At 36.8% G+C, this 13,317-nt stretch overlaps 1 protein-coding gene across 5 annotated transcripts in view; it reads left to right on the forward strand.

Moving 5' to 3' along the window:
- The first annotated feature begins 563 nt into the window (after nucleotides 1-563).
- The window catches only part of LOC150091550 (aquaporin-9-like), a 53,166-nt gene continuing 40,412 nt past the window's right edge, over nucleotides 564-13,317 (forward strand). For 4 of the 5 annotated variants that reach the window (XR_016547107.1, XM_090376181.1, XM_090376161.1 and 1 more), the window contains exon 1: nucleotides 566-890. Coding sequence is in view for 4 of the 5 variants with exons in the window: in XM_090376181.1 (XP_090232307.1) it covers nucleotides 792-890 (99 nt within the window). In the remaining variant the exon portion in view is untranslated. Of the gene's footprint in view, nucleotides 891-13,317 lie in introns of all 5 variants that reach the window. The other variant, XM_090376168.1, reaches the window with a different exon arrangement.

The raw sequence follows: 13,317 nt of genomic DNA on the forward strand, positions 1-13,317 counted from the left end.
TACAATGGTTTGTATTTGTCACATGACTCTACTGAAGTAGTTTTATCCAATTGTACGCTGTTACTGTTCAATTTATCTTGTGAGCGCCTACATTGACGTAACCATGATGTCCAACAAGTAATGTGTCCTTGTTGATATCTGATGGTCAAAGTACGATTATTTGTCTTCATAAAAGATAGATTGCGTAGCTTTAAAACGGTTCTATGGCTGGAAGTGTCACTTTTTATACGAAACCCCGGCCTCAGTAAGAAAGCGACTTTCTCTGTTCCACAGACCCATCACAAAGATTGGTGTTCGCCAAGTCCTTTGGGATGAGTCCCTCTCTAATGATCTTATGTCATAAGATCGCTTTGTTTGCCCTCGATGAACATTCAAACATCATCCACAAAAAAAAAACAGAACAGTTAATTGGACCCAAATATGAATAACATCAAAAAAAAAGAGGGAAAGTCTAATTTTTCCCTATACGCATGCGCAAACCTATTACATCACTAATCCCACTGCTTTTTCTCGAGATGATGAAACTCATTTGTTCTCTCCGCGGCTATCACCTTGATGTTACGTTTTACTAGCTGGTCGCACGCGCTACCAGATGGCTCTGAACGCATGCGCTATATTTATTCCGCGTTTTAGAGGACGCTCGGTCACACGCGAGTGTCTGGGAAGGAAGAGGACAAAGTGAAGGTTGATTCGCGCGCGCCCCGTGTTGTGTGTGTGTACGTATATATGTGTGTCTGGTTCTCTTTTCTTACCGTGTGAACTGTCAGAAAATTCCCCCAAAGACAGTAGCCATGCCAACAGTGCCCTACAGGTTTCTTCGCAGGTTTAAAATCAAAAATTTACTCGTTCGAGAATGTATAGCCGAATTCCTTGGAACATTCATTCTCATCGTAAGTGATTCTACCTGATTTTTAATCTCCAGCTTTCAATTGTGTGTTTGATTCCCTCATTTACCTAAATATAAGTGTTTAGATGTACTTGGTGTAAACAGAAAATGCTAAATCCTTGTTTTAAAAGCAATAATTCTAATATTAGAGTACGAGACCGTTAAAACTGATCTTTTAGCATACATTGCTTATTTATTAACTGTTATAAATTAATCGTGTTGATTATTGGGTTCGACAATTAATATGGCTGCGTTAAGGGGTTAATAATATTGCCGAAATGCTGTGTTTGTAAGATCAACACAACTCTTATTTAATTTTCTAAATTCAGTTTTTGAAGTCGCATTTCTGATGTGAATAAATATCTGGTATATTTAATACTAACACCCTTTTCTGCAATGGTTTGATCCACGCATGTTTAATACCTTTTTTAAAACCATAATTACATTTGGCTCACCAGTTTTTAAAATTTAAGAAAGTGGCTCATACACCGATAATGGCTAAACCTAAAATCATCCACTGTTTTTTTTTATGTTAAATTTATAAATAAATATAGCATTATATTGCATTGCATGCATATCTTTAAGTATAATTCTGTAAATGTACTTTCAATTTTATTCGTGCTGTCCAAGTCATTAATCATGATTTCTTCAGCCATGAATCGGGCGTTTACCTTAGCTGCAAGATTTGGTCTGAAGACCGCACCTGAAAAATGATTATCGATCTAATAGGATTCACTCCTGAACAGCCACAGGCTAGGAGGGTGTTAACTACATTATTTTGGTGCGAATTACCACACGCACGTGACGCCACAGTACTTTTAGGCCCACCTGCTGAAATAGTTCCATGAGTCTTATATACAACATCTTGTTTACAAACCATTAATTTGGAGGTATTTTTCATAAATGGAGGAGGAAGAAAGATTCCCCCAAAAAAGTTGTGGGCTTCTGGATAGGATTAAAAGAATAGCGATTATATTGGTGAAGGGGGACTGCTGAGTTTGACAACTTGGTATCTTAAGGGTTGAGGTGTATAAGGCGATAAAGGGATGATTGAGGAAGGTCTGTTTTTCCTCGAGATGAGACATGAATCATATCTGACTGAAACTGCCAATCAGATAATTGGCGAGAGCCTTGTATTTCTTTGCTGAAGAGAGCAAATGCAATAAGGAATTCCATTTGCACAATGCAAAGACTGCAGAATGAAATAAGGAACTAAACCATTATTAAACGGGCGTATCACTTCACTCTTTGAGTGATATTACCAAGTAGTCATGCAATGATTCAGTTTAAGTGTGAGTGACCTGTTTTTAAAGAACTGAAAATCTCTGTTCGGTATTACAACAGAAGCGGATGACGCACTGTAAGGATTCATTGCATCATTTTAAGTTCAACTTTTGCTTTCATAATAACGTTGATTTTTACATGACATGACTATGGGAAAATCAAATGTTATTTGCTACTTGTAACTATTATTTTACCTTCGACGATGTAATTAATGTGTTTACATAACAACCTGCCCATCATTTCTGCCTCCCCGGAAGCTTAATACAATTTTTAGGAAGAGTTTTTGTGTTATTCTAACTTTAAAATAAGGATAAATTCCAACACTGGGATTAGCGTATCTGTTACAAGATTGGTGTAAGAAAACATTAAGCATAATAGATTGGAAGAACTAAATAACTGCGCTCTTCTTTTCTGCAACGAAAGAACTATATTTTCTGCTGAACAAGAGCTGTAATAGGAGCTAATTTTGATTAAATTTATTTCAAACTTAATTTGGTTTACAGTTAATTTTGTGTATTGGAAAACAATGTGTATACATTATTTAATAGAAGTGGTTTATTCTAGTTCTGTATCAGTTATAAATTTAATCTGTATCAACAATTCAGTTATTCTTGACGTCATCGCCACTGGGACAATATTTTTAGCAAGCTAACCAGGAAATTGATTGTTCTTATATCATGTTTTGGATGTATTTATAGGTTTACGAGGGAGAAAATGGGCAGCTGTCTTAGTGAGCCCATTCCTGTCTATATTTATAGAAGCATGACCACAAATATGCCACGCTGCCATAAGAAATGTCTTAAGAAAAGCAGTGGTCTCAAAATTGGGGCTCTTCCTCCCACCCCTTTTCGGTGGTGAAATGCAAGAGCACCGAGAAAATTCAAAGAATACATTTAAAACATATTAGAGTAGTTTTCTTGAAAATTTTATTAATAACCTTTAAATACTCAGTAATGCCTTTGTTTCCCCCTTGAAGTAAGTATTAGACTTGTTTTCTTCTAGAAGAAAACAATACGTTCAAAGATCAGGAAAACAATACATCTATAATCAAGCTGTATAATTATACTTGTAAAGTGATGAAAGAAACCAGGAAAGTCGCGTATGGCTTAGCTGCATGCCAAACAAATTTCAAATGAATCATACACCTTTTTTTTTGCTGATGCTACGAAGTAGAGGTAATTCAATGGGACACTGATGTATTACGAAAACAAAAATTGTTTCTGTTCCCACCTTGTAATTGCGTCGAGTAAAATAAACTGCATATGACTTGGCTATGCATCAAAAGGTATCCGACATGAAACACAAGCAATATGCTGAGTCAGCTTTTTATATAACAAATATTGACCCTTATGTTACGTACAATTATTTAAATAAATTTAAAATTTATTTAAAATTGGCAGGAGCAGCACCAATTTAAAATTGGCAGGAGCAGACTGTACCAAAAAAGCCACAAGTTCCAATACTACATAAACTTACATGTTCTAAAATGGCCAGAGCCAATTTTATTCAGTGTAAATTCTTATATCCATTTTACCATAAATCCTCTGTCAGAAGGAAGAAAAGGTGTTTCTAATAAATCTGCATTTAATAACGAACTACAAAAATAAATTTTATTTTATATCACTATTCGAATTCATAATAAGAAATACATTTTTGTTAGATATTTTTATGAGTTAAATTGGCTCGCTTTCTTAAAATCGAGAGCCAACTTACATTTCATGCTTTTCAGCTCGTTGATTGGCTTTGGAATATTGATTCCATACCTGCCTTTGGAATATTGATTCCATACCTGCAAGCTGTTTTAAGTTCTGTTACTTTTAGCTGGTACTGCAGTTCAATTCAGATACTATACTGTTCTTGTGTCTCTTGCTGGTAGTGGCTACTTTGAACTGCTAAAATAATTTTCGTTCTTTATAATATTGCTTTTTCATAATATATAAATCGGATATAGGTTTACTTGATCATTTATCAAGTTTATCATTGTATGACAGTGATGCAAAGTTTTTTTTTTTTTTTTTAATTTTTTTTCAATAAATTACTTATCTTATTCATTTAAAATAAAGCAAAGCACGTGAAACTAGGAAGGGGAGCCAGTTTTGTTGAGACTACTTTTTCATGCTTTGGCTGATAGAGCTCCAAAGCGATTCTGAGCATGCGTGGGTTTTTTTGCTATAAGGACACATTGAGAGCCGGTTTTAAAGTGGCACGTCACTTTGTTCTTGACTTGTTAATGAGTATACAACATTTAATCATTCATAGCATTGATTATAAATACGAAATTAAATATAAATCAGCAATAAATAGAAAAAGATTTAAGTGAATGTGATTTTGAACAAATGGGGTACAAAAGTTGCAATTGAATTGTTAAGAAGTGACAATAACAGAGCTATAGAAGTAGATCCATAAACGTAATTGCTACTAGATATCGTTTTTTGGTAGAATTTTTATCTCCTCTGATTATTTTATGTACGCTTCTACCTTCATCTAAAGAAAATTATTTAATATTTCTCATTTTTAAAGAAGGAATCTAAAATTACCTCCGGGTAATTTTAATTTAATTTAACAAAACCCATGGTCTGCAAAAATCTAGAAAAGAGGATATATACAAAAAAAGTGCGTATTATGAAATACAGGATAGTTCTTTAATTTGTTGGACCATTAAGTTTCATAGTTTGAATGAAAAATGAGGAAGATTTAATTATGGAAGGAATTATGAACGCCAGCTGCGACTAGAGTATCCCCAGAATGAGAGTAATACAGGGGATTACCTAGGGATCTAATCTGCAGGGTTTAGGATGCTAGGAAACAGAGACCTCTCCAGGAAGATAAGCTTTCCCTAATCATGTGAGCCAACCGAAGTGATGAGATTTGATATGGCCGATTCTTTAGTAACTGGATGAACCGTAGCTAAGGGACTAATTAGCTGTCACAAAAATCTGTCCATAGCTGTCGCTTTCGAGTTATAGAAAGGAAAAGTTCAACAGTACCTCCAATAAAGAAAATATTCTTATGCATGAATTATGAATCAGTAACACTACCACACATGCTATCATGCTACTCATACCTCCCCTGTATTATCCAAAATGGGGGGGAGGTGAAGGATGCAGTTCTCGTTCACCGACTCCAGAGAATAGACATAAATGCAACTGAATTGGAATCAAGTCGTGTGGAGAAATTGGACTAAGTTTCAAAATAGCTAAATGCTGTCCATGTCTCTCGAGGTACCATCTCATCGCTCGCTCTTCTCCATAGCTCTGTCTGTAATAATTGTAATAATTTATTTGGGTTTAGTAATCCTCTGTCGCTTACCCAACTGCAACAGTCAACGGGAATTCAGTGAGCTACATCGATCGATCGATCAAAGTAATTCTGCGATGGATTGGTAGACGTGTGAAGGAAAGTCGAGCGGTACTTTGAGGCTTGCCTTCTTTCGTATGTGAAAGAAAGTGGAAGTGTAGCTAGTCGGTCTTGGGTGGCATAGAGTTCGCCTCTCATTCACAAATCACATAAGTAAGAAGTCTTATAAAATGTCACGAATGAGTACGTGGAAGGATTTCGCGAATATTACATAACAGGCTTTTGAACTGAAGCATTTAATTACCTAATGATAGGAAAGGGGTTAACGCCATTGTTCGGATGGGTGGAGAATTTGAATAGTTAATAAAAAAAACTGTTACGTGATTTTAAGGGTTCTTTAGTTGCTTCTGCTTGGATAAAACCAACTCACTCCAACGCTGTAGCTTCGCAGCTGCATCATCGTAATACATCTGTCAGGAACAACCCATATGCATCTATAGGGGTGTTCGGTTAATGAAACTTGAACTTCTATTAAATTACATTGTTTGCGTGATTAAATTAATTCCTCAATATTATAAGTTCATCACTGCTGTCTTCAGATCTCAGGAACAGACCGAAAGAAACATGATCGATGTAAAAACAAGCCTACAAACATCAAAATCGTGTACCGTTTCAAATACTAAGCAATGTTCACCCTATAGCAAGGGCTATTCTTTCTTCAAGTGTTGATCTAAGTAGAACGAAGTCCTCGTGATGTGCATGATCATATTACTTGCCTTCGCATACCTTCAAGGATTGCGCTCTTCTCAATAACTTGCCGCTTATTGCGATTTCTAAGAAGTTAGCTGTCGCAGTTGGAAACATTTCAAACATTTCTTACGCTAGTCTGCAAATTGTATTGTGTCCGATTATAATAAAATAAACACCCAGTTCGTGATGATACCAGTATGTTGGATACCGGTGAGTAACTTGACAAGGAGTCTCACCTACCCTCTGTAACACTGTAGCCTTTTTAAGCTGCCTTCGATCAGTTTACACGTGTCAGGAGAAAGTTCAGAAACAGTACTGGAATCTGCTTAGCTGAAGCTCACCGTTAAATATGGAGAAACAGAGGGAATCAAGGAGTTGATTTTAAACGGGTGGTTTGATAAGGTAATTCTGTTTACCCTGATTTCTTAATATAAAAATTCCTGGCATCATTCTGTATTAAAGTGGGCCAATTATTATTTTTATGGCTTCGCTAATAAGGGAAAGAACACGCTGGCCAAATAAAATACGAACCTTTGTATTAAAACAGTCATAGACAGAAGAGATGCAAAGAAAACTGAAGTGTTGCCTCGTTGACTATAGACTTCAATAATCTGAAGCCAGACTGTGAAAGCGCGTGATCTATCATACTTTGAAAAAGGTCTTATGGGTGACGTTTAGCAGGAGTCACGATTCAAAGAAACGAAAGACAAGTGGTTTCTCAAACCATCCATCTCAAAGGTTTTTAATGACTGGAAAGTAAAGGGTTTTTCCACATCTTAAAGGCGTAAATGTGGCAGAAAAATAATACTTCAAGAGCAAAGCCGTGGTACTCTAAGGAGGACTGTAAGGAGAAATAGAACGTCCAGTGTGCAGAAAACATCTCAATTCAACCCGTACCATGCGTGGGGAATTGAATAAATTGAGTATTGGCAGGCGACTGCCAATGGTTTCAGAGAAAAACAGAAAAATCCGCTTCCAGTGGGCCCAAGATTGGACTGGAAAAATGAGAGAAAGTCATGTGGTTAGACGAATCCCGATGCACTTTATTTTGCACTGATTGTAGGCAGTGTGTGGCGAAAACCCTCACGAAGCGATGGCCCCTGCTTGCCTTTTTAAGACACTACAACATCTGGAGGTTGTATCATAGTATGGGGAATGTTTTGTTGGCACGAAATGCGTCCTTTGATACCATTGGAATGTCGAATCTTATCCAGGGAGTATCTGAAATTTGTATCAGAACTACTGCACCCTGCAACGTTACTTTTTATCCAGAAGGCGATGGCCACTTTATGGATAACTGTGCATCGTGCCAGAATATTTGGAGAACGTGACACGGACTTCCACCATCAACCCTGGCACCCACATTCACCTAATATCAATCATATTAACAATGTGTGATATGCTGTAGAATGCTATTCGGCAATGGAGTCCTCTTCCTTCAACTCTGTCGCAGCTACGCGATATTTTGCTGGAAGATTGGTTACAATTAGACCAGAACGTACTAAAACACCTTAAAGAAATCATGCATGCGGCACATTTGCTGTAATTCGAAACAAAGGCGGCCCCATTCGATATAGAATAAAGGTTCGTATTTTTTTCTTTTTTTTTTTTTTGCCAGTGTGTGTACTTTAGAAAACTATAATGCGTTCATTATAAATCAAGACTAAATATACCTAGTATTGTCATTTATTTCTAATTTTAATTAGTTGTAACATCATAACATTACGAGTATATTTCAGCCATCACCACTTCAAAGTGTGAATCTGAATTTCTTAGGCAGATGCGTAACAAACTTCGAAAATATTTAACTTAATTTGACATCCAGTGGTTACGCTTATATATCCGTTCTCGAGGAATATTTTATATCAAGCTTATAAATTTAAGGATAAGATGCACCATAAGCTGCGAGAAGAATTTAACTGATCTAAGTTAAGTGTATTGTATGGTTTCTGTACGTATAAAGCCAACAGAAGTATGAAGGACATCATAAAACATCTCATATTTCGAAATTCTTCAACGAGTTGCTTATCTTCTACACTTCACATAAGTTAATGCCTCCCCAATGGTGATGTTATTGTTTCTTACTCTCAGTTGGTACCAGCAATCACACCACCGTTTCAGGGCCGTAGTAATTGAAGGTCTAAGTACCGATTCGCCTACTGATCAATTATTCCCAAAAGAGCAGTCTGGATGGTGTGTACTCATTGAGAATAAATAACAACTGACTTCTTTACTTCTGAGGAAGGGCCCTCCTTAGTAGCACAGTTAGTATAATCACTGGCCTTTCCACACAGGGTGGAAAATACCCGAATTCGAATTCTGTCAATGACACCAGGAATTTTTCACAATTGGCCCAGTTAACCGGTCTCGGGCGAGGGTAGCATGGTGTCTTCGTCCGGAAAAGAGCAGATTGAGCACAAAACTGCTGATGCGCCTAAAACTGTACAACAACTTATTCGAAGAATTTCACAAGACTGTGTTTTACAATGCTCTTCATACAGCTTTGTTTGGTTTGACTGCGTATAAAAAAGCACTGCCCTAACTTGTAATGCAAGTTAAAGTATAATTCAGTGTCAGATGACTGTAAAGTGCTATTGAGTCACGGCACTAAGGTTAGTATTAATAGCTTTTTGAGACTTGGCTTGCAAATATGGCGGTGCAGATGAATAGAGATAACTAACGAGGAAATTAGAAAAATGTTTCTACTACTGCGAATTCTATAAGGAGTGTTGTAAGGTCACTTAACAATTGAAATTTTTTGCCAACCACTCCCTTTCCGTTTACGTACAAGATTCTGATTGTGATTAAGCCAAATTAAAAAAACCATTAATGATGAAGACTGTTCTTGATCCTTAATGGCTTAAACCACTCAAGTTAAGTGCAGATTTCTTGATGCAATTATTAATAAAAACTCCATCTGCTGAAACTGCGGGCGACCTTCGCAATTATGAAACAACAAAACCTCTATGGTGTGCTGAAACCAATCAGGGCGCGCTGAAAATGGACGTACTAATAGAGCCGAAAAAAATCCAAATTCCATACTCTAATTAAAAGCTTACCAAACAAGCATTCCTAGTCAATGGAAACGTAATTTACTAATCTCCTAATACGATTGATGTTTACACCGGGGCTCTGAACTATATTTCAGAGTACGTGATCTAGATTACAAAATATATACGTCATTGGAGACGTATATATTTTGTAATCGCTTGTCTGGCAGTTGCGCTTGCCAAAATAATTCTACATGACATTTCAATGACACCTTAAAATAAAGCTCCTACAAAAATGGAGGACAAGATGAAAGCCACCAGAAGTGTATTAGAGGCTTTGCTAATAAGTATGAAGAGAAAAGGATGAAGATTTAATCGCCATCCTCATTTTGAATTCCTGTTATTGAAAAAGTATTTTGAATAACAGGAATTCAAAACATTCTGTATAAAAGAAATCCAGCGAGCCACATATTTAAATATCTTAATGCGAAATTGTATTTATAATAATGGACTAATTCGACATAGAATAAAGCACAAATATGCGGTATTTCTGACTTAATTATTAGGATGGTTTGAAGTATTTTTCCAATTAAATAACTCGAAAACCAAGGCCCATCAAGGAACGCTTTTTTCATTATACAAAAGAGCCAATAGGTGGCTACGAAATACAACAGGGCGAACTGAAAGTGTTATAACACCTTTTACAAAGAGTTGCACCACATTATTGACAATTATTTCTAGAATTAAGTAACCTAAGCTTTTTTATTACTAAGTTTTAATACTGAAGACCTCACGATGGCTTTGCTTTCCAACTTTTATGGAAGTTGGGAAATCGCTATAGACCAGAAGAAGCCCATAACCAGGTATTGACAGACTTAGTCACCATGGGGACTAGTATTTTTATCGTTCAATCAGGTGGTTTAAAGGAGAGCTTCGAGTTTTGTTTTACGATCACTGTGGTCCGTATCCTATAAAGATTGCAAGTCTTTCGATGAATTACTTCACGGATCTTACCGGTTTGTAAAACGTGATGAAGAATCCAATCATATCCGGTTTTCGTTAGGACAGTGAAAACGTTATTTGGAGAGCATTTGGCAATTAGTTTTCCATCAAATATCGATACAGGAAGCTTTATCAGTTTGAGAACTCTTGGGCCAACGATGCAGAAATGTATTTTCAGTTCTTTTTTTGTCAAGACAGCTTATGATGAAAGTTTAAGTTCCAATTATGGAACCAAAATGCATTCAGTTAGCATCATATATTTTTTAAATATATTTTACACATAGTTATACTTGTCTTTCTTCTAAATAATCGTTGACTTTCCCAATTATGATTTAAACGAACAGAACAAATTGGATCTATGTTTGCACATCCGGCATTTGCAATTAGGAAACACGATAGCAAACAGCTTTTCCATTATAAGATGCAAACACTGTTTTTAAGTGGACTGGTTATCTAAAGGAAGTCTGGCTAAAATGTATAGAGCGATTCCAGGTAACCATAGAGAGATAAGACCTGGACAGCAAACATAAAAGACGCTGTGTGAGGTACTATCCATAAAATTACTTATTAACAAGACCTCTCTACTGTAGGGCCATCATGTTCGGCAGGTAAGCTGCTTCGACAGTTTCCATTTTTTTTAAAGGAGTGCGCTTCAAAATTTGAGCACAAATAAAAAAAAAACTAATCTAAAAGTTTCTCTAAGATGCAGCCCGTCTAGATTCTAGTAAGGCATCAATAGCGGAAGTCTTTTCTTGCTATCGTCTTACGTTGAGACCTTTTCAAGGTTAATGGTATCATTAACCTTGGAAGAAATGCCTCGTGCATATACCGCTGCTATTATCAAGTTACAACATAGGATACAGCACTTTGTAGACAACACTAGCGTGAGGTACCATCTAGGACAATTTATACTGAGTGCGTATAGTGAGAGGCTAAAAAATGGCTGGAAGATAAGCAGATGAAGTGGACTTATCCTTAATATAAAATATACAAAACGTTTAGAATATTACCTAATTACACTTGCATATGTTGGCCCAAGGATTCTCAACGTTTCTGTACATTCGGAACAGAATTATACCCTATTAGCCATTATGCGCCTAATATATTAAAACAGACTAAGCACTTGTAGTATTGTAGAACTTGAAATTGGAGCTCTAAATGGTTTCAACTCTTATTTCACTGATGTTTTTAAACTAAACAAAGGTTCTGCATGCGGTGTAAAACAACGCTGGGTAAAACGAGAACCTGACTCAGCAAATGTTCGATCAAAACCGTATTAAACAGCTGCTGTCAGACGTGGGTCACGCAACGTACAGGGATGTCATAGGCAGCGTCCAGACGGAAGCTTTATGCGTCACAGGTCATTCACCGTGAGCTTATGGAAAAGGGGGGAGGGGGAGTAGTAATTGTATACTTCTCTAAATGGATTCTACCACATTCGGTTTTTTAAGAATCGTGTTTCCTATAATGGAGTGCATATGTCTAATTGCCTTTTATCAGATGTCTAATTAGAGAAGGAGTATTTTTCTATGGAAACAGCTGTACATATTTTCCAGTGAATTTGTTTTATTTTTTATTTTAAAAAAACTTTCTATGAATTATAGACGACGAAGAGTTCCCCCGGAATTGTTATGAACGATGTCACTGAAATAACTCTTGGATTATCTAAAACAATTCCTAATAAGTATAAAGTCTTACAGTGAGACCAACTGGTGATGGTAACCATCAGTCAATTATAAATAGGAATCATTCCAGGAATTAATCATGGAAGCTACTAGACTTTTCATGCCAACTAAGAAATACTGTTCAAGCTTTAGGGCTAATTGATGTCAGATAAACTGATGGGACTCATGACAGAGAAAAATGCATGTAAATTATCAGGCGACACAGAAATCCATGATAGTTAAGCCAGCCTGTAATCAAATACCAATGAAGTTAGGCAAGCAAAGGCAGATGACAAGAAATCTTTGGCGAAGTATGCAAGAAAAACAGCAAAGACGTAGTTATGTAAACTCTAGAAGGAAGGGGATGAAATAAAAATGGTCCAATTGATATCAATGGTTCCAACTGTTGATGATCTTGCTCAGATAGCTGACAATCTGAATGAGTATTTTGCATTCACACATGAGGACTTTAGGGAAGTGGACGCCAGAAGTTTATCAAAGTCTCACAGGGAGTTAAATGATTTTTTTTAATAACTGAGAGGAAGGTGGAAGGGAAATTGTTGAAGTTAAACATAAGAAAGGCACCTGGAGTGGATGGGATCTATCCAATTGTATTAAAGGAGACAGCAAAGGAAGTAAGCAAACCCTTAGCCATAATTATGAGAGCATCTGTGGATTCAAGAGAGGTACCCGCGGACTGGAGATGTGCAAACGTTAGGCAGGTGGGCTGAGAAATGGCAACTGAATTTTCACATTAACAAATGCAAAGTACTGCATATGGGTAGCAGTAATCCCCGAGTAACATGCCAACTGTGTGATAGTACACTCAGAGTAATGGAAAATGAAAAAGACCTCGGCGTAATTGTGCAGTCAGATATGAACTGCTGTGTGCAGCGCAGACATATTACCAAGACATCTCATGGGGTTTTGTCAGTGATATACAAGAACTTTGCTAGTAGGAATAAGGAGGTGATTATTCCATTGTATAAGGCAATAGTCAGGCCACATCTTAAGTACTGTATACAGATCCGGAGGCCTCATTTTCCTAAGGATTTTGAGCTGCTGGAACGAGTACAGAGAAGGGCAACGAAATTGGTGTGCTGAATGAAGGGTGCTCTTACCAAGAAAGTCTGAAATTCTGCAGGCTTTGAATGGATTGAGAGCTCAGTGCTGATGGGATTCTTCCTCTTATTCAGATTACGCACATGAGGAGGCATCAATTCAGGTTGAAGGACGGTGGCAGGATAGATAAGCTATGCTCAAAACGAGGTGACAACTGTGGAAATAGTTGGACATGGTTTCTCAAAACGTCCAAAAATAGGACCCTGAATATTGTTATTACGCTTAAAAGCCTACCATTTTAATGGGATCCTGCAATAGTCTAATGGTTAATGATTACTGCAGAAAACATTGTATTAGCTTAAATTTTACAGAATTGCATTAT

Source organism: Mastigoproctus giganteus, chromosome 1, assembly GCF_048544385.1.
Source record: "Mastigoproctus giganteus isolate SK-2022 chromosome 1, ASM4854438v1, whole genome shotgun sequence".
NCBI classification, from domain to species: domain Eukaryota; kingdom Metazoa; phylum Arthropoda; class Arachnida; order Uropygi; family Thelyphonidae; genus Mastigoproctus; species Mastigoproctus giganteus.